General features: G+C 59.4%; 1 protein-coding gene across 11 annotated transcripts in view; it reads left to right on the top strand.

The window, feature by feature from the left end:
* SLC37A1 (solute carrier family 37 member 1) overlaps window positions 1–19,518 on the top strand; it is an 82,798-nt gene that overhangs the window by 33,163 nt on the left and 30,117 nt on the right. For all 11 annotated transcript variants that reach the window (XM_058732111.1, XM_058732102.1, XM_058732104.1 and 8 more), the window contains 6 exons: window positions 6,695–6,827; window positions 7,528–7,606; window positions 11,081–11,216; window positions 12,444–12,520; window positions 13,566–13,732; window positions 18,733–18,770. In XM_058732111.1, the coding sequence (XP_058588094.1) occupies window positions 6,695–6,827; window positions 7,528–7,606; window positions 11,081–11,216; window positions 12,444–12,520; window positions 13,566–13,732; window positions 18,733–18,770 (630 nt within the window). The remainder of the gene's footprint in view (window positions 1–6,694; window positions 6,828–7,527; window positions 7,607–11,080; window positions 11,217–12,443; window positions 12,521–13,565; window positions 13,733–18,732; window positions 18,771–19,518) is intronic.

Raw genomic sequence — 19,518 nt, forward strand, 5'->3', positions numbered from 1 at the left:
ACATACGGCTCAAGGAAAGGCAAGTTCTAAGAATGGAAGAGGCCATTGGAGGGGTCCCGGTGAGCGCCTTGGGGCTGAAGGAGCTGCTGGGGGTTCAGCATTGACCTTGGGTGGGGGGCAGACGCCTAGAGCAGGGAGGGTGGGCTCTCACCGGCAAGCCCCGCCTAGGGGGCAGAGGCTCCGTGCGAGGACACAGGAGGGGGCGCCGGCCGCCACAGGACCTCCGTGGCGGGACAGGACACTTGGATTCGAGGCGCTATCACAAGGGTCCTGCTCAGCCAGGAAGGGATGTAGCATTGCTGTGGGGCACCCTCCCCGCTGCCCCGCCGGGAGCTTGGGGCTTACTGCTGAGGCGGTGTCCCGTCAACTCCTATGTGAGTATTGCATCCGTCAGGACGCCTGCTGAGCCCCGTGGCAGGGCAGGGTGCCCTGTTCATCGTTTGACAGTCCTCGCGGCAGGCCTGGGGGCTCGGGAGCCCAGTCCCCTCGTGCAGGGTGGCGCAGCTCCAGCAAATTCCGCAGGGTCACTGCTCTCGGCCTCTGTGCCGCGGGCCCGCAGGGTGTGGAGTACCTGAGTACGTCCGCAGCCTCATACCCGGCTTTTCTTTCACACACGGATTTTCAGGCTTAGCGCCTGCGATGGGCTGAGCTGAGGTATCTTCTTCTCAGGTGGATAAGGTTGTCCCACCACCTGCATCGACTTAAGCTTTATAACACCTGACAAAGCGCTCACGTGCTTGGGCCTCTTCTGTATAAGACGAGAAGTAGGGATGATTCTGGTGACACAAGGAATAGTTTGAATTCTCTGCAGCCCGTATTTCCTAACACATTATAAGCAACACAAAATTAAAATATATTTGCTTACCTGGAATTGATCACCAGGTAGAACGGTTCTCATTCTTTAAGGACATCTGTAGAGTGACAGACATATGTCATGTCAGATTTAGGCTACTCTGTTTGGACTCGCCTTTAATCACCATTGAGACATTTCATTTGTCTCTGATTTTAGTGGAGCAAAAAGTAAGCAAAGATGACAGTGATGGAGAGCCGGGGGCACAGCCCTCCCCCTTCCCACATCCTGTCCCAGCCGGGCCTCAGGCCTCGAGGCTGGGCACTGGCAGGGCCCGCTCCAGGCACTGGGTGCCGCTGGGGGCTCTTTCTCCCCAACGCGCCGCCCCCGTGGGCCCGAGCGTCCCTGAGGGCAGGGGGCTTCTCTGGGGAGCTGCAGGGAGCCCTGTGCCCCGCGGGAATGGGGACACCCACTGGTTTGAGTGTGAGCATCTGGCCCTCCCTGCACACACAGGGCCTGTAGGAAGGAAGGTGTGAAACCCTCAGCAGCAGACAGAAGACCGCCGGGAAAGCTGGCCACGGTGCACGCCATGGGTAGAGTGGCCAGTGTCCCGGTGTGCGGGCTTCATTAGAACACAGCAGCGTTTTTTTTTTTGTTTTTTTTTTTTTCAACGTTTTTTAATTTATTTTTTTGGGGACAGAGAGAGACAGAGCATGAACGGGGGAGGGGCAGAGAGAGAGGGAGACACAGAATCGGAAACAGGCTCCAGGCTCCGAGCCATCAGCCCAGAGCCTGACGCGGGGCTCGAACTCACGGACCGCGAGTTGGTGACCTGGCTGAAGTCGGACGCTTAACCGACTGCGCCACCCAGGCGCCCCACAGCAGCATTTTTTTAAGTTCATTTATCTATTTTGAGAGAGAGACAGAGAGAGAGAGAGAGAGAAAGCACGATCAAAAGAGGGGGGGGGAGAGAGGAAGAGAGAGAATCCCAAGCAGGTTCCACACTGTCGGTGCAGAGCCCAACGTGGGGCTCGATCCCACAAACTGACATGACCTGAGCCCAGATCCAAAGTCGGATGCTTAACCGACTGAGCCACCCAGGTGCCCTGCCGCAGTGTCTTTTTAACTGAACAAAGTCTCCCTGGAATACATGTGGAAAAATGTGCAAGAATTAATGACCAAGGAAACATTAAGCCACCATGATCAAGTTTTCATGGTACACCTGAGAGTAGACCAAGAGGTCAGTAGAAGAGAATAGAAACGTGGCGTGGTCGACGGAGGTCCTGGGAAAAGTGTAGCTCATTTAGCAAAAGTCATGAGCGCAGCTGGCTACTCGGCTACAAGAATGAAGTGGGCTCTCTGTCTTATACAAATAGATGGGTACATTAAAGAATTAAATGGGAAAAATAAGTAAACTCCCAAGAGCGAAAGTATGTCCATCTTAGAGGTGTGGAGTTGGCAAGCCCGAAGGCGGCCGGCCAGAGGGGATGGCGGGCGGGGTCGTTCACGGACACCTGGTGGCCCGGCGAGAGCAGTCACGAAGGCGAGCGAAAGTGGCCCCTGACCGTATCACTCCCGCTGTCTAAACACTTGCCCTCATCAGGGCAGCGAGGGCAGGGAGACGGCCAGGCGCTGGCCATGGGGACGCCGGGCTCCCGCCTTCTGGGGACCATTCTGTGAACCGTATGTCTTCCGAGGTAGAATATGCACCCTTCAGCCGCTCTGGGACCCTTGCCCATTAACCGAAAGCGCTGCCGTCCTTAAAATCTGCAAATGTGTCTTCACTGTGGCAGTGTTTGCAATTCCAAAAAGAAAAAGGAAAAATCCTGCATATTATGTGACCCCAGTCAGCAGGTGAAAGAATGTTTGAGTAAACCATGGCCAGTCCATAAGCTGATATCCGCAGCCGCTTAAAAGAATCACAGGGGCGCCTGGCTGGCTCAGTCAGAAGAGCGTGCGGCTCTCCATCTTGGGGTCGTGAGTTCGAGCCCCACGTGGGGTGCAGAGAGTACTTAAATAAATAAACTTCAAAAAGTAAACAAACAAGTATTAAGAAACAAAACGATAATTAACCAGAGCCAGACCAGGTGACACAGGAAGATTTCTAGAGCTATTTTGAGAGGGGAGAGGAAGGTGTACTTAACGTCTATATAGAACGGTTCCGTGTTTGAAAACCAGAGGATGCACAGGAGCAGAAAGCCCCCCGCCCCCTTTCCGTGCCCCTGAGGCAGCGGGCGTGGGCTGGCGGCACGGTCCTGTGGTGCCAGTGGTTCCCGCAGACCAGCTGAGCACACGCAGGGCCCGCCGCCCTTCCCGCGGTCAGCCTGTCCCCGCACTCACGCTGCTCTAGCAAGTTCCGTGGGCTGGGTGGCTCACCAGCAGCAGACGTGTACTGCTCTCAGTCCTGGGGGCTGGAAGTCCCAGATCGGGGAGCCAGCGGGGTCCGGCCTGCAGATGGTCGCCTCCCCGTGTCCTCACGTAGGGGACCTGCCGTCCTCACAGAGGCCCCCGCTCCTACTCCATCACGGGGGCGGGGGGCAGGTTTCAACACAGGGATTTGGGGGAACACAGGCATTCAGACCACCGCAGGTACCGGAACTTTCCTTTCTCCTTTAGGACCTCCTCTGGATAATGCCTTGGCAAGTTCTTTTAACCCAAAGCCTGATAAAAGGAATGTAAAGGACTAGTTAAAGTGAATGGGCCACACCACCTGGTGGACCACAGAGAGCTAACCACACGTGTCCCTGCATGTGGACGACGTCCACACTCACACGTACACGCAGGCACTCGTGCTCTAATCTGAGCTCTCACTGTGTCGTCTACAGGGGGCGCAACCACGACCCCTCTCCTGGGGGCGTTGACAAGGCCGGCATCCCACTCTGACCTGCCGTCCCCATCGTCACCGCCCTGAATTCCTGACCCCGGCCTGGTCCCCGCCCCGGTCCCCGCCCGGTTGGTTTTCTGCTCAGTCACCCAGAACCAGCAGCATCACTGGGGCCTGGCAGACCTGAGAACCCAGGAGGTGCCCCTCCCCCCACCCACAGTTGGGAGGAATGAGTGGCTCAAGTTGAGGCTTAAACAACAGTCTTCAGTAAATGTGCGTCCACGTACAGATATGTGTGCCTAAGTCTGCGTGGACGTGAGCGCGTGTAGAACGTCAGTGCCTCCGGAAGGCCATGATGCCCGCTGATCCCACGTGGTTCCCTCTTGTTGCCCACTGGTAGGGGGACTGGGGGAGGGGCCGGGGCTGGAGATGCATCTGCAGACGGGACAGAGAGCACCCGCACCCCATCCCCGCCTGCCCCTCCCCCACCCCCACCCGACTTGCGGCCCCGTGGCTGTTTTCGTGGCTGCTTGCCGTGTCCCCCCATCCTGCGGACACCAGCCCCTCCCGCCCCCGCCCCCACCTGCCAATCCCCGTGGCACTTGCTGTGTAGTTTGTCGCTGTCCCGCCGTGTGGCACGTGGGCAGTGGTAAATAACCTGGAGGGTCATGTACCTGGAGCCTCCAGACCACATAGTCTCCTGATTGCTTGGCTTTTAATGACCGCCTGGTGTCACACGTCCATTAATTTTGTTACCTGTGGAAACATTCGCGTAAAAATTGGCAAGGGCCAAGGACTAGCCCCCCGTCGGTGTCACACCAGGGTATGAACCCGTTCCCCTGCTGAGGGTTTTTCTGATCAGATCCTCTTGGCCTAATTCATCCTTAGCTTTCGCTCACACACCGGGTGTGGGAATAAAGCTGGTGGCTGACAGCCAGCACGTGGCGTTAGAAACAAGCATCCTCGGGACCAGCGTGAAGTCTTTGCTGGCTCTCCTGCAGCCCTTCGGCCGCCCAGAGGGTGCAGATCGCAGTTCCGGTGGGAAGGGTGCGGGCTGGGGAAGGGCTCACCGCGGCCGCCGGAGGCTGAAGGGAGTAGGGAGCCCCCTGCCTTGGTGAAGTCGCTGTGCCCTCTGAGAGTCCAGGGGAGAAGCGGGAGGCCAGCCCCGTGGCACCAGAGTCCCCGCTCAGAGTCCCCCTCATCACAGGACAACCAAGATGAAACCCTTTGCTGCTTGTTTATGACACAAGAAGGGATCCTTCCTCATCTTTCTTGGTCCCAGGGGATGTGGAAGCCCCGCTTGGAGCGTGGCCCACAGCTACCTCCTCCCTCGTTCCGTCTCGGCAGGCGGGTCAGCGCCCGGCCTGCCTGCGGCTCTCTCGGCGACGGATGGACAGTGAGGGCGGTGAGGCACGGGGTCTGGCCCAGGGAAGGGTGACTTCTACGGGGAGAGGAGGAGCCAAGTATGAACCCGGGGGAATGGGGAAGGGCCGCCTGCTGTGTGCAGGGCAGGGCGACTCCGAGATCCAGGCCAGCGGAGCCCGCGGAGAATTTTTAGGGCGAGGTTTGAATGCTAGCAGAACGCCCAGTGCTGATGACAAGCCACGGGACCACAAAGTGGCTGAGTCCCATGTGCCCTGCCAGGCCTCGGTGGCGTGTGTCCGTGCAAAACCAGGAGGCCTCCAGCCCAGGCTGACCACAGCCCTGGCAAGGGCAGCCGTTCGCAGGAGCCTCTTTGGTGACTCCCTCTGGAAGAGACGGGTGCCAGGGAAGGAGGCGGTGGGCAGGACGTGTGGCCGCTGTTCTTTCTGGGGCCAGCTTTCCTCGTGAACCCCAGACCCCTGCCTTCACGCTGCGGCTCCGTGAAGAATGCCGCTTGGGGCCCTGCTCCCACTAAGGGCCACTCCCTGCCCTTGTGGTTGCCTCCTTTCTGCCCTCACTCACACCTGGGGGATTACTTCATCTGAGCCCCTGGGAGCAGAAAAACCCAGAAAATGCACAGCAGGCGGCAGGGGCGCCTGGGGAGGGGAGACATGGACTGTGGGGCTGAAAGGCAGACTGGCAGACAGGTGGAGGTTCCCCCGTAGCAAGACGGGCCCTTTTCTGGAAGGGGAGGTCCTCTTGTAAGGAGCACCCTGCGTCCCCTGCGCCCTGCACACAGCCCCGGTGCCCACTCCTCCGGCCCTCCCTGGTGCGTCCATGCCCCGGAACAGCATCACCGATCCCGCTAAGTTCTGTGGCTGAGGGGGGCCAGCCCTGTCTGCAGGCGGGCACACTGAGGCGGGTGGGAGCGACTTCCTCAGGCCCCTACACCTGTCAGCCAGAGGGCTTCCGAGCCTTACACTCCTCTGCCCCTGGCCCGCGTGCTGGCTCCGCGGACAACTTGGTGGGTCGGTGGCCTTGTGCCCCAGCTTTGCTGTTGTCTTACTGAGGCACGTGATTTGCACATGTCAACACCCGCAGATCTGAAGCGTCTAGCCTGGCAAATATGCGTAAGCTCGAACGATCCCCAGGTTAGGGTCTGGCCCCTTCCAGCTCCCGCTCCAGGCCCCGCGTGCCCCGCCCCCTTCGCGGCCCTCCTGCTGGTGAGTGAGTGTCACCGCTGCCACCTGGGGCTAGGTTCTGTCCTCCAGTGACTGACCGAGTCTGCCCTTTGCGCTCCTCACGTCAGGCTTCTTCTGATGGGAGATTCATCTTCCTCTTTGCTTGGACCTCTGCCTTGCTCTCCGGCTTCGCGGGGCATTTACTCGGGTGTAAATCTGGCACGATGAGGCCGTGTTCGCAGTGTGGCAGGCGGTGCCGGGCTGGCAGCAGGCGGCTCTCAGCTGCGTGGTCGTCTCCGCCGCCCGACCGTCACAGGCCTGTGTTGGCTGTGTGTGAGTTCGGGGCTGGGGGCGGCAGAGGCCCGAGCAGCCCCGGTCACCGCAGGCATTCGGTGGGTCGTGCAGAGGCCTCGGCGGGGCCTCGCTCCCCCAGAGCGTGGTTGCCCTGGGAAGACCGAAAGGAGGGGGCGGCTGTTCCAATGCCGCGAGCCCCTGAACCTGGCCTGAGCGCGCTCTCTGTCTCTGCTGATGTCCTAGGGTGAGCTCCACGGGTACTGTGCCGCACTGAACGAGGGGGACGTCGAATTCAGCAGCCAGAGCCAGAGGGCCAGTGACACCCCCCGCCAGCAGCCACCAGACAACGAGACTGACTGCAGCTGGGCCCCGTTTGGTGAGCTCTCCGTCTGTCCACCCCTGTGCATCCCGATCCTGACGCGCGCCGTCCTGCGGCCTCTCGCGTGGCTAGACAGCCAGTGCTGAAAGCGACAGGCAGCCTCACCGATTTGGGCGGCACTGACGATGTTCCCGGACGTGACTGCCTGTCCGGGGACAGCTCTGTCCTGTCACCCGCTCGCCTCCTCCCGCAGCTACCGTGTCCGCGGCCCCTGCCGACGCCCGGGAGATCCTCTTTCTGGGGAAATCTGCTCAAGAGGACTTGTATTTTGCATCTGTCGGGGCTGAGAGCCAGGCTTTGCTGAGCGGGGACCGTGCTGGACAGGAGAGGGAGCCCCCAGAGGTGTGGGGCGGGGGCTGGCCCGGGGCTGCTGCAGAAAAGCCAAATTAACTCGGGAGGCAAAATGAATAAAAAAACCACATGCTCCCCATGCACGGTGGGGATTTTCTCTAATCCAGATGACGTCTAGTTAGTGATTATTTGAGAATGTAGCAACTTTCTTTCCCTTTGTCCAGAAGCCAACCGGACGTCCTGCCACATTTTCTGTGTTCAAAACCGTCCCTTTCTCCTTCTGCGTCTGCTGCCCAAGTGTAGAGAGCAGGCATGTGCACTTTGTCACCCGGCCCCAGAACACAGACTGGTATTTAGTGGAAGGAGGCCATACTCACTGTTTCCTGCCGATTTTCCCCCTGTGTAGACCAGGACAACTACCAGCAGCTGCTCGGGGCCCTGGACTACTCGTTCCTGTGCGCCTACGCCGTCGGCATGTACCTGAGGTAGGTCTGCCTGCTTCTCAGATGCTCGTCGTTCTCGTCCGTTCGCCGCAGGACATGTCTGCGGGTTGCTTACCGCCCCGGCTCTTCTCAGAGAGGAGGGTAAAGTGTGCTGCAGGGCTGATCAACACGAGACCGCAGAGCGGTGCGTGTAGACGCCCCGGATGTCGTGCTGTTCAGGGCGGGCCGTCCGGGGACGGCTCTCAGGGCCCCGGGCTTTCGGAGGCACCGTTAACCCTGCCGTGGGGTGGTCGCCGGGAACAGGGTGCTGGCAGCTCCTGGGGATCGTGTGCAGAGTGATCCTCTGCTCTGTCCCTGGTGCCACCATCTGTTCACACGACCCGGATCACTAGAGTCACAGCAGTTTAGGGTGTGTGCCGGGCACGTCCCCCTGGCTGCCCAGCTCGCCCCAGACGGCACCTCACCGTCCTCCTTGTGGGTGGGGCACGGACCCCAGAGACACGCAGCTGGGAATAAATCCGACTCAGTGCTGCCCCTCTTTGGGCCTCAGCTTCCCCTCTGCGAAATGGGCACAACAGTGGTTAGTTAACTCCCCGGATCATGGCAGGAGAGGATGAGCTAATCCGTGTAGAATGCGCAGAGCAGAGCCCGGCCCACGGAGTGTTCCCAGCGTCGGTCACATGTGATTCTCACCCCGTCCTGCATCGACCCAGGAAGGTGGAAGTGTTATGTGGGTAACAGGATATGTGACTGGCTGATTAAAAACTGGTATCGTGTCAGTCCAGCCGGGTTTAAAAAAAAAAATCATAGGGACTAAAGGCCTTCAGCTCAAGAGGCTTTTGTTCAGAGACCCAGTGATCTTCAGAGCTTTGAGCATCGTGGGGACACCTGTGAGCGGTTAGCTTCTCTGTGATATCCACCCAGAGTGTGGCATCATCCAGACCTGCCCCTGCACCCCAGTGCAGGGTGGGGGTGGTGCCCGGTCAGGCACTTTCTGTTGGTGGAGTGGACGGCCCCTCTGTATTTCATTTGCATAGCCCTGCAGAACGGGTTTGAATGAACGAATGTGTAAGGATGGATACGGAAGCCTGTGGTGTGTGCCCCTCCCCTGCTCATGCTCTGTCTCTCTCTCTCTCTCTCTCTCAAAAATAAATAAAGCTTAAAAAAATTAAAAAAAAAAAAAAAGCAAAAGCCCAAAGGTTGGACTGTGTTTTTCCCAGTTACTAGAAAACAGTATTTTTTTTTTTTAACATTTATTTATTTTTGAGACAGAGAGAGACAGAACATGAACAGGGGAGGGGCAGAGAGAGAGGGAGACACAGAATCTGAAACAGGCTCCAGGCTCTGAGCTGTCAGCACAGAGCCCGACGCGGGGCTCGAACTCACGGACTGTGAGATCATGACCTGAGCCGAAGTCGGACGCTCAACCGACCGAGCCACCCAGGCGCCCCTAGAAAACAGTATTTAAATGCAGTTCTCAGCTTAGCGTGATATTGTCCCCCAGGCAACACTTAGCAGGATCTGGAAACAAGGTTGCTGTCACAACCAGACAAGGGGGTGCTTGGCATCTAGTGGGCAGAGACCAGGGCCGCTGAGCATGCTATGGCACAAAGAGTGACCCGACCCCACAGGTCAAGAGGGTTGAGGTTAAGAAGGCTTTAAATAAGAGGGTCTTACTGTTGCTTATGTATCAGCAAAGATAACGTGTCATGAAACTCGCCAATGAGGGTTTGTTAACAAAATTCTGCCTCGTGTAGAATCCAGAGTAGACTCGGGGCTGTAACAAAGGCATACACTGCTTCTTTGGATGGCCCTTTAGTGACACTGTGACACGTGGCTCAGGAAATGGATCGTTTGTATGTCGGGTGAACCGCATACGGGGGCGCCTTCATCAGCCCAGACCTTCCTAGCAGGTGCGCCCTGGCCTTTGGTCCCGGTATGAATCGGATGTCATGTGGAATGGTGTCCGTTCCCTCAGGCCTTTTCTTTAGTGACTTGGAAGCAGAGACTAAATTTGGGCCCAGTGTCATATAGCGAGACTGGAGAACATGTGTCAGCCCTGGCCAACGGCACCAGCTCTGTCCCGTGACGCCAGGCAGGTCAGCCAGCCCCTCCGAGACACGTCTTCTCTCCTCTGAAGCCAGCGGGTTGAAGCAGAGAACTTGCTTAGCTCTAGAACGCTCTTGAGTTTGTGACCGGTTTCTCCCCAGCTTAAAATCTGACCTGAATGTTGTTTCTAATTTTTTTTTTAATTTTTTTATGTTGATTTATTTGAGAGAGAGAGAGAGAGAGAGAGAGAGAGAGAGAGAGAGCGTGAGCAGGCGAGGGGCAGAGAGAGAGGAAGACACAGAATCCGAAGCAGGCTCCAGGCTCCGAGCTGTCAGCACAGAGCCCGACGCGGGGCTCGAACTCACGAACCGCAAGACCATGACCTGAACTGAAATCAGACACTCAACCGACTGAGCCACCCAGGCGCCCCTGTTTCTAATCTTAAGTTACTTCCTCTGCCTTAGTCATTTGCCTCAGTCACCGGTGCAGTGTTAGGTAGATTGCTTTATTTGGGGACTCCAGAAGGACAGGTTTTCTAGTGTGTTCGTTCTTGAGATAAAAGACAGAATCGTGGAGATGGTTCCCAGAGCATTGTTCACGGGCAGGTAGGGGTCACTCTCCATTAAGTTTCTTGTTTATCCGAATCCCTTAACGGCCACGTGGAAGAAAATATGACCCGTGGTTTCTCATGGCTGCAAAAGCCTCCCATTTACCTGGGATTATTCTGGGTTTTGTGCACTGAACAAGCGACACTGTCACGTTGCTCCTTGGTGGCCCTTCCCAAGGCGGTGAGAGGCCACCCTGCCCTGGGCCCTTCACCCACAGCGACCCCACCCAGAGCACCTGGGCTCTGGGAAGCAGCCAGCTGCTCATTTTGAGCCACCTTGCCGGTGGAGAGGAGCATGTCACCCCCTGTCCCCGACCTCACGCTCCAGTCTGTCTGTCTTCAAACCAGGGCACGGTGGTGCCAGCAGGAAGGCAGCTGGCAGAGCCCCTCCAGCCCGGCGTGTTAACGCAGGGGACTCGGTGACAGCTCGGGGGCCAGCGACTAACTGAGGCCACAACTGATCCCTTTCATGACACGCCTACATCTGCCCTTCCAGATGTTTGAACACTATGCACAGTTACTGCATGCTGTTTACAGAAAAACGCGTTTAACTAGCAGGACGAGATTTTGGTTGTTTTAATTGGCAACCGTCACAGGCAAGTCATAGTGTTTGAGGTTTATTACTTGACAGTTAGTGGCTTTTACTAGAAATAAAGTCCTAAGAGATGTTGCCAATTGCCAATTTCTGGTTAATAAGTGCTCCACTGGAGACAGCTGTGATGAAATCTTCCTGGAAACTGTAGCGCATCGGGGTTCTGAAAGCTCGGAGAACAGCGTGAAAACATCCGGAAAGATCCGGACCCTTCACGTTATGGGTGTGTTTGTTTTCTCATGTTTGCTTCTTTCTTCTCCGTCCTCAGTGGCATAATAGGGGAACGCCTGCCCATTCGGTATTACCTAACTTTTGGGATGCTGGCCAGTGGTGCTTTGACCGCCCTGTTTGGATTAGGGTATTTCTACAATATCCACAGTTTCGGCTTCTACGTGGTAACTCAGGTGAGGTCTGGGTCCGCGGCTCCCCACGGATGGGGTTTCCGTGATGAATCAGACTGGGCCTTTCTGCCACAAGAGAAGGCTGCCTGGGGGTGGGGGTGCATGGGGTCCTGTCTGCCGTTGGGGTCGGTGCTGGCACAGGAAGTTCTGTCCTTGCAGTAGCTGTGAGGCCTCCCTTAGTCCTGGGACCTGCCTCTTAAATCCTCCCCCTCCGAGCCCCCCGCTGGGCACTGAGGCGGGGACCCTGGGAGCCCTGCCGCCCGAGTGCGGGAGACTTCGTGTCCTGTGGCCCATTTGACCTGTCTCGATGGAGGGGCACAGGATGGCAGGGGTGGGAGGAAGGGAGCACTCTGGAGCTGCTGGCGGGAGGTCGGCGTTGCAGGCGATCAGCAGGGCGGAGAGGGGAGAGCCTCACGGTGCTCCAAGGGAAGTAGAGCCAGGCCGTGGGCTCTGCCCTTCCTGCCGGCCCATCTGTCCTGGTCTGCCACGGCCCCCGCCCTGCCCCGCCCTGGGTGAACATCGACCACAAGTGAGAGATGAGGAAAATACTCATGCCCAGCCTCTGAGGCTCTCCAGAGCCTGAGGGTGTCATCAAATCATCAAAGCCAACTGTCCGGAATTTGCTTTTCAAATGTTGCCCTTGGACTTGAACGAGTTTGGCTGTTTTAATGACAACAGCGATTCACACTTTATAGTAAAATAAAAAATTAGAAGGAAGGAAAAGATCTTCCCAGAGTCCCAGCTTGTTCCTAGAGGGAAGGCAAGCCGGACTGGCCCAGGGACGTTGTAGGGGGCAAAGGAGGGCAGCTCCTGTCGTGCCCTTGACCCTGGACGCCCCGGAGACTAAAGCAGACCTGCTCGCGCTTCTTGAACCTTCTGAGAGCGTCAGCCCGGGCGCTGTTGAAACGTGGAGAAACGCTTCCCCGAGCTCTGCATCCAACCCGTTCTCCTCTCAGAGGCTCAGGCCACAGAAGTGAAAGCACTTATCTATGATTTCCATGCACGTGTGTGTGTGTGTGTGTGTGTGTGTGTGTGTGTGTGTTGCTGAAAACACATCTGTGGCTGTTGAGGCTCCCATCAAGGAGGGTTTTGCTGCCTTGTTGCTGTGGGAGTCCCCGCTGTGCGCCCAAACTTGCAAAGAACCGGGGAAGCGAGCGCCTGTGAGCCTGGTCTGAAGACGGCCGCGTGCGCTTTCCCGCCTGCCGTCAGCCCTCCTTTGCCCCGTCACAGATCATCAACGGACTGGTGCAGACCACTGGCTGGCCCAGCGTCGTCACCTGCCTCGGCAACTGGTTCGGAAAAGGAAGGTGAGAAAAGGCTCCCGCTTTCAGCACCATTTATTTTTTCAGATTCTGACGCAAACCAGACCACGTCATTTTTAGTTTTTCTTTAGATCCGCTGCGGAAAAAGCCGCTTTTGCTAGCCTACTCTCTCAAAGATGATTGACACTCTGGGGTTCTGAGATTCAGGTGGGCCTTTGTCCCTGTCGCGGGCTGGGGGAGCGTGTCGTTCTGTGCAGCTGGTCACCCGCGAGCCTGGCAGAAACACGGAGCTTAGGGCCCGGCCCCGGGTCTCGTGAAGCAATAAGTATATTGTCCCAAGACAGGAAGGCACCTGGAAGGGTGACAGGTCCTGAGCTGCACTCAGTGTTTGGCGATGGGCCCACGGTCCGTGATTTCTGCATGGCGCACGGTGTGGCCAGGCCCGAGAGCACACAGCGCTGGGAGCCACGGGGAAAGCAGGGAAGCAGGGCCAGAACCCACCGCCGTGAGCCCGGGTTCGATCCTTCAGCCGGCGGGGTCCTCGACGTGAACTTTTGCTAATGGGGCATCTCCTCAAACGATCGTATTTGTTTTTAAAGTTTATTTTTAGTTTTGAGAGACAGAGACAGCATGGGTGGGGGAGGGGCAGAGAGAGGGCAAGAGGGAGAATCCCAAGCAGGCTCCGAGCTGTCAGCCCAGAGCCGGATGTGGGGCTCCAACTCCTGAGCCGTGGGATCACGACCTGAGCCCAAATCCAGAGTCAGACGCTCAACCGGCTGAGCCCCCCGGGTGCCCCAGATGATTGTATTTCAGTTACGGAGGCACAAATGTAAATGTGGGGCCTTCCAAGAAGGTCAGGGAAAGGCTTCTTTCCTCTTCGTAAGCACAGAATAACAAAGCTCTGAGAGGGGTGTGCAGTGCCACGGCCCCGACGCGTGTCCCGCCAGACAACCTTGCGGGAGTGGCATCCGCGCTGCCCGTTGATTTCGATGTTTCCTCGCACCCGTTGTAGGCACCGTCTGTCCTCCACCTGCTGGTCCACTGAAGCTTCTCGACATCATTGGCCGTCTCGTGTTTTGTTGTGTTGCAGGCGAGGTTTGATTATGGGGGTCTGGAACTCCCACACGTCCGTGGGCAACATTTTGGGGTCCTTGATTGCCGGCTACTGGGTGTCCACGTGCTGGGGCCTGTCCTTCGTCGTGCCCGGGGCCATTGTGGCAGCGATGGGGATCGTGTGCTTTCTCTTTCTCATCGAACGTAAGTACCCCGGCCTTGGAGACGGCGCCCCGGGAGGGCCTTGCGGGGCGAGTTGTTAAGAGAACGGGCTGTGTTGGCCCAGCGCGGGCCCGCGGTCGCCCTGGCTCTCCCCTTGCCAGGTAGCCTTCTGTCTTCAGGTCTGGCTGGGTTTTCTGTCGTCTCCTGATTTCTGGAGTAACTGATGTTGAGATTTCCTCCCATCCCAACCTGCCCTCCTGTCCCGCAGTGCAAGGTGCGCGTGGCTGGCCCGGTGCCGGCAACGTCACGTCTGCCCGAGGCCTGCCACGCTGCTCACCTGCCGGGGTGCAGCGCCCAGCCCGCGTGGCCGCACCTGCTCACCTGTCTTGCCGACGCAGACTGGCACCTCTCCGGCTTGTCTGCCTTCTGATAAGGTCTACCTTAGACAATGTCACCAAGTCATTGCACAACCCAAGACCGGATGTCCTAATCGGGTGAAGAGTGTTCTACCAGAAACTCAAATTCTTTGCCCCATTCTAGACTCAGTACCACACTCTGACTTAATTGAATTTGAAATCCGTTTTCAAAGTAGAGATCCGGCAGGGACAAGGAGTCCTGGCAGCACCTCCAGTGGGAGAGAAGCTGCTCAAAGTGTCGGGTGTCGAGGCATCCCCGTCCCACGAGCTGTTCTGAGGGGTCACGTTCGGCATTTACTTCTTTGATTTGGCTTCAGGCAAAACAAGATCGTATGGTGCAGCACAGCTCCCCACTGTTAACTCCCAGGTAGGGACCCTCAGGAGCCCGGCTACGCCCTCCGTGCTGGGTATTAATTGTCACTTCAGCTCTGAGTTCGGGCTGCCGGCTTCGTCACCCGGAACGTTGAGGTCTGCTTGACCCAGCTTCTCACTTCTTGTTTCTTGCTGCTAAAGGTAACCTTTCCGTCTTAAAGTGACTACCGTCAGCTGTGCGGGTGTGAGGCTCCAGGCCCGCCTTGTCAGTGAGAGCGAGGCCGTGGTCCGCTGAGGCCTGGGGTGCGCCGCGGGCGTGCGCAGGGAGGGGTGGCTGCGGCTCACCCCCGCTTCCCCCTCCTCCGGGGCCGAGGACACTATTTGCAACGTGTCCACGTGGCCAGGACCAGTGAATCGTGAGACGGACGGGGGTTTAGAGCCGCCTCACCCACATACCCAGCCTGTGGCGGGCAGCCATAGCTTGGGTACCACGGAGTTCCGGGAAAGGTCCCTGTGTCCCCTGTTGTCTCCACGCTGGCTCCCCGGCACCTGGAGCTCGGTCCCAAGGCTCTCCAGAGCGTTCCTTACGCATTAGTCATCTGGAGGACGATGCGCGTCCTCTTTGCTCGTGCGCAGGGGCCCCCGGGTGTGTCCTGCCCGAGGTCTAGAGTCCACGGCCCCTTTTTTTTCTCTTCCCCAACCAAGGAAGGGTTGGTTTAGGGGGAAAGAGGAAATGTGACACGGAATGGGGTGTGTGGCAGGAGCGATTAATCCGCCAGCCCGGCCGGGATCGTAGCACCGTTCGGGTCGGTTTTCCCGGGCGGGGCCTCGTCCCCCACTCGGGACAGGATTTCCAAGAACAAGGAAGCTGTGGTTCGTCCTCCGTAGGAAAACGAGAGCCCCCTTCCCACGGAGCCACCGCTCCTGTGTCTTCCGAGGGGGCGGGACAAGGCAGAGAGGGTCCACGCAGGGCTCTCCTGGAGCTGCCCTCCCACCAGCCCTGGTCGGGGCCCCCCTCTCCGTCCCGCGCCTGCGGTGACCCCCGAGGTGCTTTCCCGGCCCTGCCGAGCCGTGAGGCCAGGGACCCTGCCCAGGAAGTTGTCCGGAGGCTTACAGATCCCCGGGGACAGACGCACACCCGCAGACCTGCACTTCGTTCTCCTGCTCCTGGCTTGTCCTTGACCTGAGGAGAAAGGCCACGTGCTGACCACGGGGGAGCCCTGAGGCACCCCGGGCAGGGTGGTGCTGTGCGACGGAGGCCTGGACTCGGAGCCCGTGTCCCCGGCCCCGTCCAGGCGGTTTTGCGCCCTCGCCACAGGCGACCCGGGCCCTCGGCCGAGCCCCTGTGCCTCCCCTCCGCGGCTCCCTCCCCACACCCGCCCTCCTGCTCCCACACCCTTTACGGTCTGGGGCAGGTTTCTCAGGGAACCTGCCCCTCCTTCCCCCCTGCCCCCGGAGCCAGATCAGTCACCTGGTCCCCGCCCTCACCCCGCCTCGCCCAGCACTGCCTTCGGACGAGGCTTACCCTGTTCTGTGCCCTGGACTTGAGTCATCTTTCAGGTCCTCTGAGTAATTAGTGGCCCTTCTTGTGTCACCATTCTGTGTCACCGTACAGCAGGTGCCTCCTGTGTCCCCGGCACCGTGCCGGGCTCGCTGCAGGCATAGTCGCGTGGACCTCCAGGGCCGTGGGTGCCCTGCCCAAGGTCACACGGTAGACGGTGAGGTTGGGGTGTAACAGGCGCCTGCTCACCCATTCAGACTTTCTCGCACTTTGGCCACAGACCCCTTAGGTCCCTGGGACGTGTGCTCGTGGGTACAGTTCAAAAGGTTTTTTTTGCCATTTAGGTGATAATTAAACAAACCAAACTCTGTCTGTTGTAAACGCTGTCTTCTGTCACAGAGACAATATGCATTTGAGAGACGTCTTCCTGCAACAGAGAGTGTAGGTTTTTCTTAAGTCTGTTTGTCAAACCGGGCTTCCCTAGGACCCAGGGAGTTGAGAGATTATCTGTTGGGCTGTGGGAACTCTTCTCTTAGAAAGCGTCTGAGAGACGCCACACGTGGGTGTCTTCTCTGCCACCGTCGCTCCGTTACGTGAGCCCCTTTCTCCCGGTGAAGTGAAAGACTGGCTTTGCTCGTGGGACGCGCACTCCCCTGACCGCAGCCCCCCTTCCCGCCCTCGCCGCGCGTGTGAGGCGGCCTCCACCCCTCCTCGCCCTGCCTCCGGCCCCCCTCTCCCCGCAGGCCCTTCTCTTTCCTGCCGGGGATGTTGGAGCCCCCGGGGAGGCCCCCGACGGGAGCCGGGAGGAGGTCGACAGGGCTCGTGACCCCATCGCTCCGGCACACGGGCCAGACTTGCCATCCGTACCTGTCGGCAGGGGACCTCATCCCGCAGTACAGCCCCCCCGGCCCCCAAGTGGGCCTCTCTACTCTATGCCGCCCTGTCTGGGGAAGCCCCCTGCCCCCGCCATGCACCCCGTCTCCCCGCAGCCGTGGTCGGGGGGCCTCTGTGCGCGCGGCTCTGACGGGCACTCCCGTGTGCTGACCGCTGACTTTCCTCTGGAGGCAGCGCCTCTAGCCGGCCTGGTGGGACGAGGTGCTTCTGTGGTCCCCTGACATTCCCTGGTGCCGGGACCCCAGGCGCCACGCTTGAGCTGGCGCGGGCAGAGAGAACCCGGCGTGCAGGCTCAGACCCTTCCCGTTCTCCTCGCCCGGGCCCCGGCCGGCCTCTCGCGCCTGAGGCCCGTCTTCGCATGTCCCCCGTCAGCCCGGGTCCACGTGGACGCAGGGCACGTCAGCCTAAAGGAGGCTGCTTGCCCTCCCCCACAGCAGAACAAAACTGGGGCCTTTCTGCCGGGGGAGGGGGGGACCGTGTTCTGTCCCCGTGACCGGGAGGCTCCGTGTGCACGGTGATGACGGCCAGCTGTCGGGACGGGCGATGCTGCCGGCAGAGCCCTCAACACGGAGGCCAGTCGACGTGCACCTTGCTGGTTTCTCTCCGCTCCCTCCCCACCCTTCTCGTGACCGGGGTCCCTCCCGGTCCCCCGTTCTCGGTCCCCTCTGGGTCGGCCTGGGAAGCCGCTCTCTGGCGTGTCCCATCCGAGCGTCCTTTGTGCTGACGCCCCGTACAGTGAAGGCTGTATCGTGGGGGCTGGCCGAGCCTCATGAGGAGTGGCGACCCCCTGACTGACCCTTGGGGACCTCACAGGGGCCTCCCTGGGGAAAGCCACCTGCGCACCGCCGACATCACTGTAAGCAGTGACGGCACATCTCAGGTGTGCCACCGGGACCGCCAGTGCCAAGCGGCCACACACGGCGGGCGTGGAAGAGCTGCTGGTCCAGCAGAATGTGTGTTCAGTCTGGTGGGGCCCCCCGTGGCTGTCACCCCCGTGTCCCCAGAGGGAACTCAGCTGTGGGAAGTTGAAAGCCCCGTCGCTCTTTGTGTCTCAAGGCAGTGAAGCTGTTTCACCAAAAGTTACAAAAAGACCCGGATTGTGGGTAGGAGGAAGGGCCGGGCTGTTTAAGGCGGTGTCTGGCTTCCAAAGCAGGGGGTCCTGGCGGCCATCTGGGTTTCAAAGCCGTTCCGAAGCAAGGGACCTGTGTATCCCGTTAGGGCGGCCGTCTGGCTTCCGAAGCAGGGGGTCCGCGTCCCCCAGCTCCTGGAGGCTGTGAGTCTGGCTGTCGGCTCTGTGGCTTTGCACCTGTCCTTCCTTCTTCGCGTTTCGATAAAAGGCATTTTGCTCTGTATCACGATAGATGTTTGGTCCCCACTAACTTTTATTTGTAATTCATTCCGTAATGTTAACGAGCCCATCACATATGTTGAAAGTGACCAGCTGCTCCAAAGAGGCTTGTCCCACCTCTACAGTTCCTTCTGATTCCTGTCCTTACATGCGTTTTCCATGGCCTGTCATCGTAGCACACATGTGCTCTGCTTATTTTTATATGTCCCACGTTTTCACACGTGTGGCGGTCTCCCTTTGCCGGTGGCTCCCTCTGCCATGCTGCAGGCACTGGGGGAGCATGCGGTCCCGGGGAAGGAAAGAGGGGGCGTGGGGGAGCATGCGGTCCCGGGGACGGAAAGAGGGGGCGTGGGGGAGCATGCGGTCCCGGGGACGGAAAGAGGGGGCGTGGGGGAGCATGCGGTCCCGGGGACGGAAAGAGGGGGCGTGGGGCGGCCTGGCGGGTCGACCAGCTGCGGCCTCACCCTGCCGGGCAGCCGTCTTTCCCTTCCGTTTGCTCAAGTATCGGATGGCTCGTTGCGGTGGAAGCTCTCAGGCCTGGGTTCACACGTCGTTCTGTTTGCTGTTTCAGATCCCAAGGACATCGCCTGCTCTTCCTCCCTGGTGGCGGTAAGGACTCCCTCTCTCCTCCTCGAGTCTGCCAGGACCGTGTGCTTGTCGGCTAGGTGTCTGCCGACCGCCTCCAGTCTGGCTGGTCTGTGCGGTTGTCAGTGGGTAGCCAAGTGTGGACAGGGTCCCACCCTCGAAGTACTGGCAGTGCTAGGAGAGGGCTAGTCATGACCGTGGCGACAGACCCCCAGACAAGAAGTTTGGAGCAGTCCGGGCCGGGACGTCCCCCCAAGAGGCTGACCTGAGGCCGGGCCCCTGCTCCTCTGCCGCGCCCGGCAGGTGGTGTCCCTTCCCCGGGCGGAGCCCCTGTGGCCCTTACGCCCAGTTCCCCGCTGACCGTGGAGCAGTCCCCGCGGGCCACCCTCGCTGACTTCACGTGCATGCCTCCTGCCTTCCCCCCGGCCCACGCTGGGCCGTCGAAACAGCCCGCCAGGGTCCCCGCAGCCTCAGATGCGCCAGCACCCCAGGCTCTTCCTTCCCCCGTCCTCTGTGCTCTCACCGCTGGAGATACGTTCGGGCCCTGCCTCGGCACCCCCTGTGCGCCAGTGTGGAGTCCTCTCCACACTGTCAGCGGGGCCTCTCCCCGAGCACCACGGTCACACAGGGCACTGCCCGCCTGCCACCCCCGTAGAGGCGTCTCAGACGAGCCACGACCCAGCGATCTCTCCACCCCACCCCATAAACAGCCGGGCTCCGGCTGTCCCCGTCTCAGTCGGGGAACCGCTGTCCCCGCTGTGGGCAGGCCAGC

This window comes from Neofelis nebulosa, chromosome 5 (assembly GCF_028018385.1).
Source record: "Neofelis nebulosa isolate mNeoNeb1 chromosome 5, mNeoNeb1.pri, whole genome shotgun sequence".
NCBI lineage: Eukaryota > Metazoa > Chordata > Mammalia > Carnivora > Felidae > Neofelis > Neofelis nebulosa.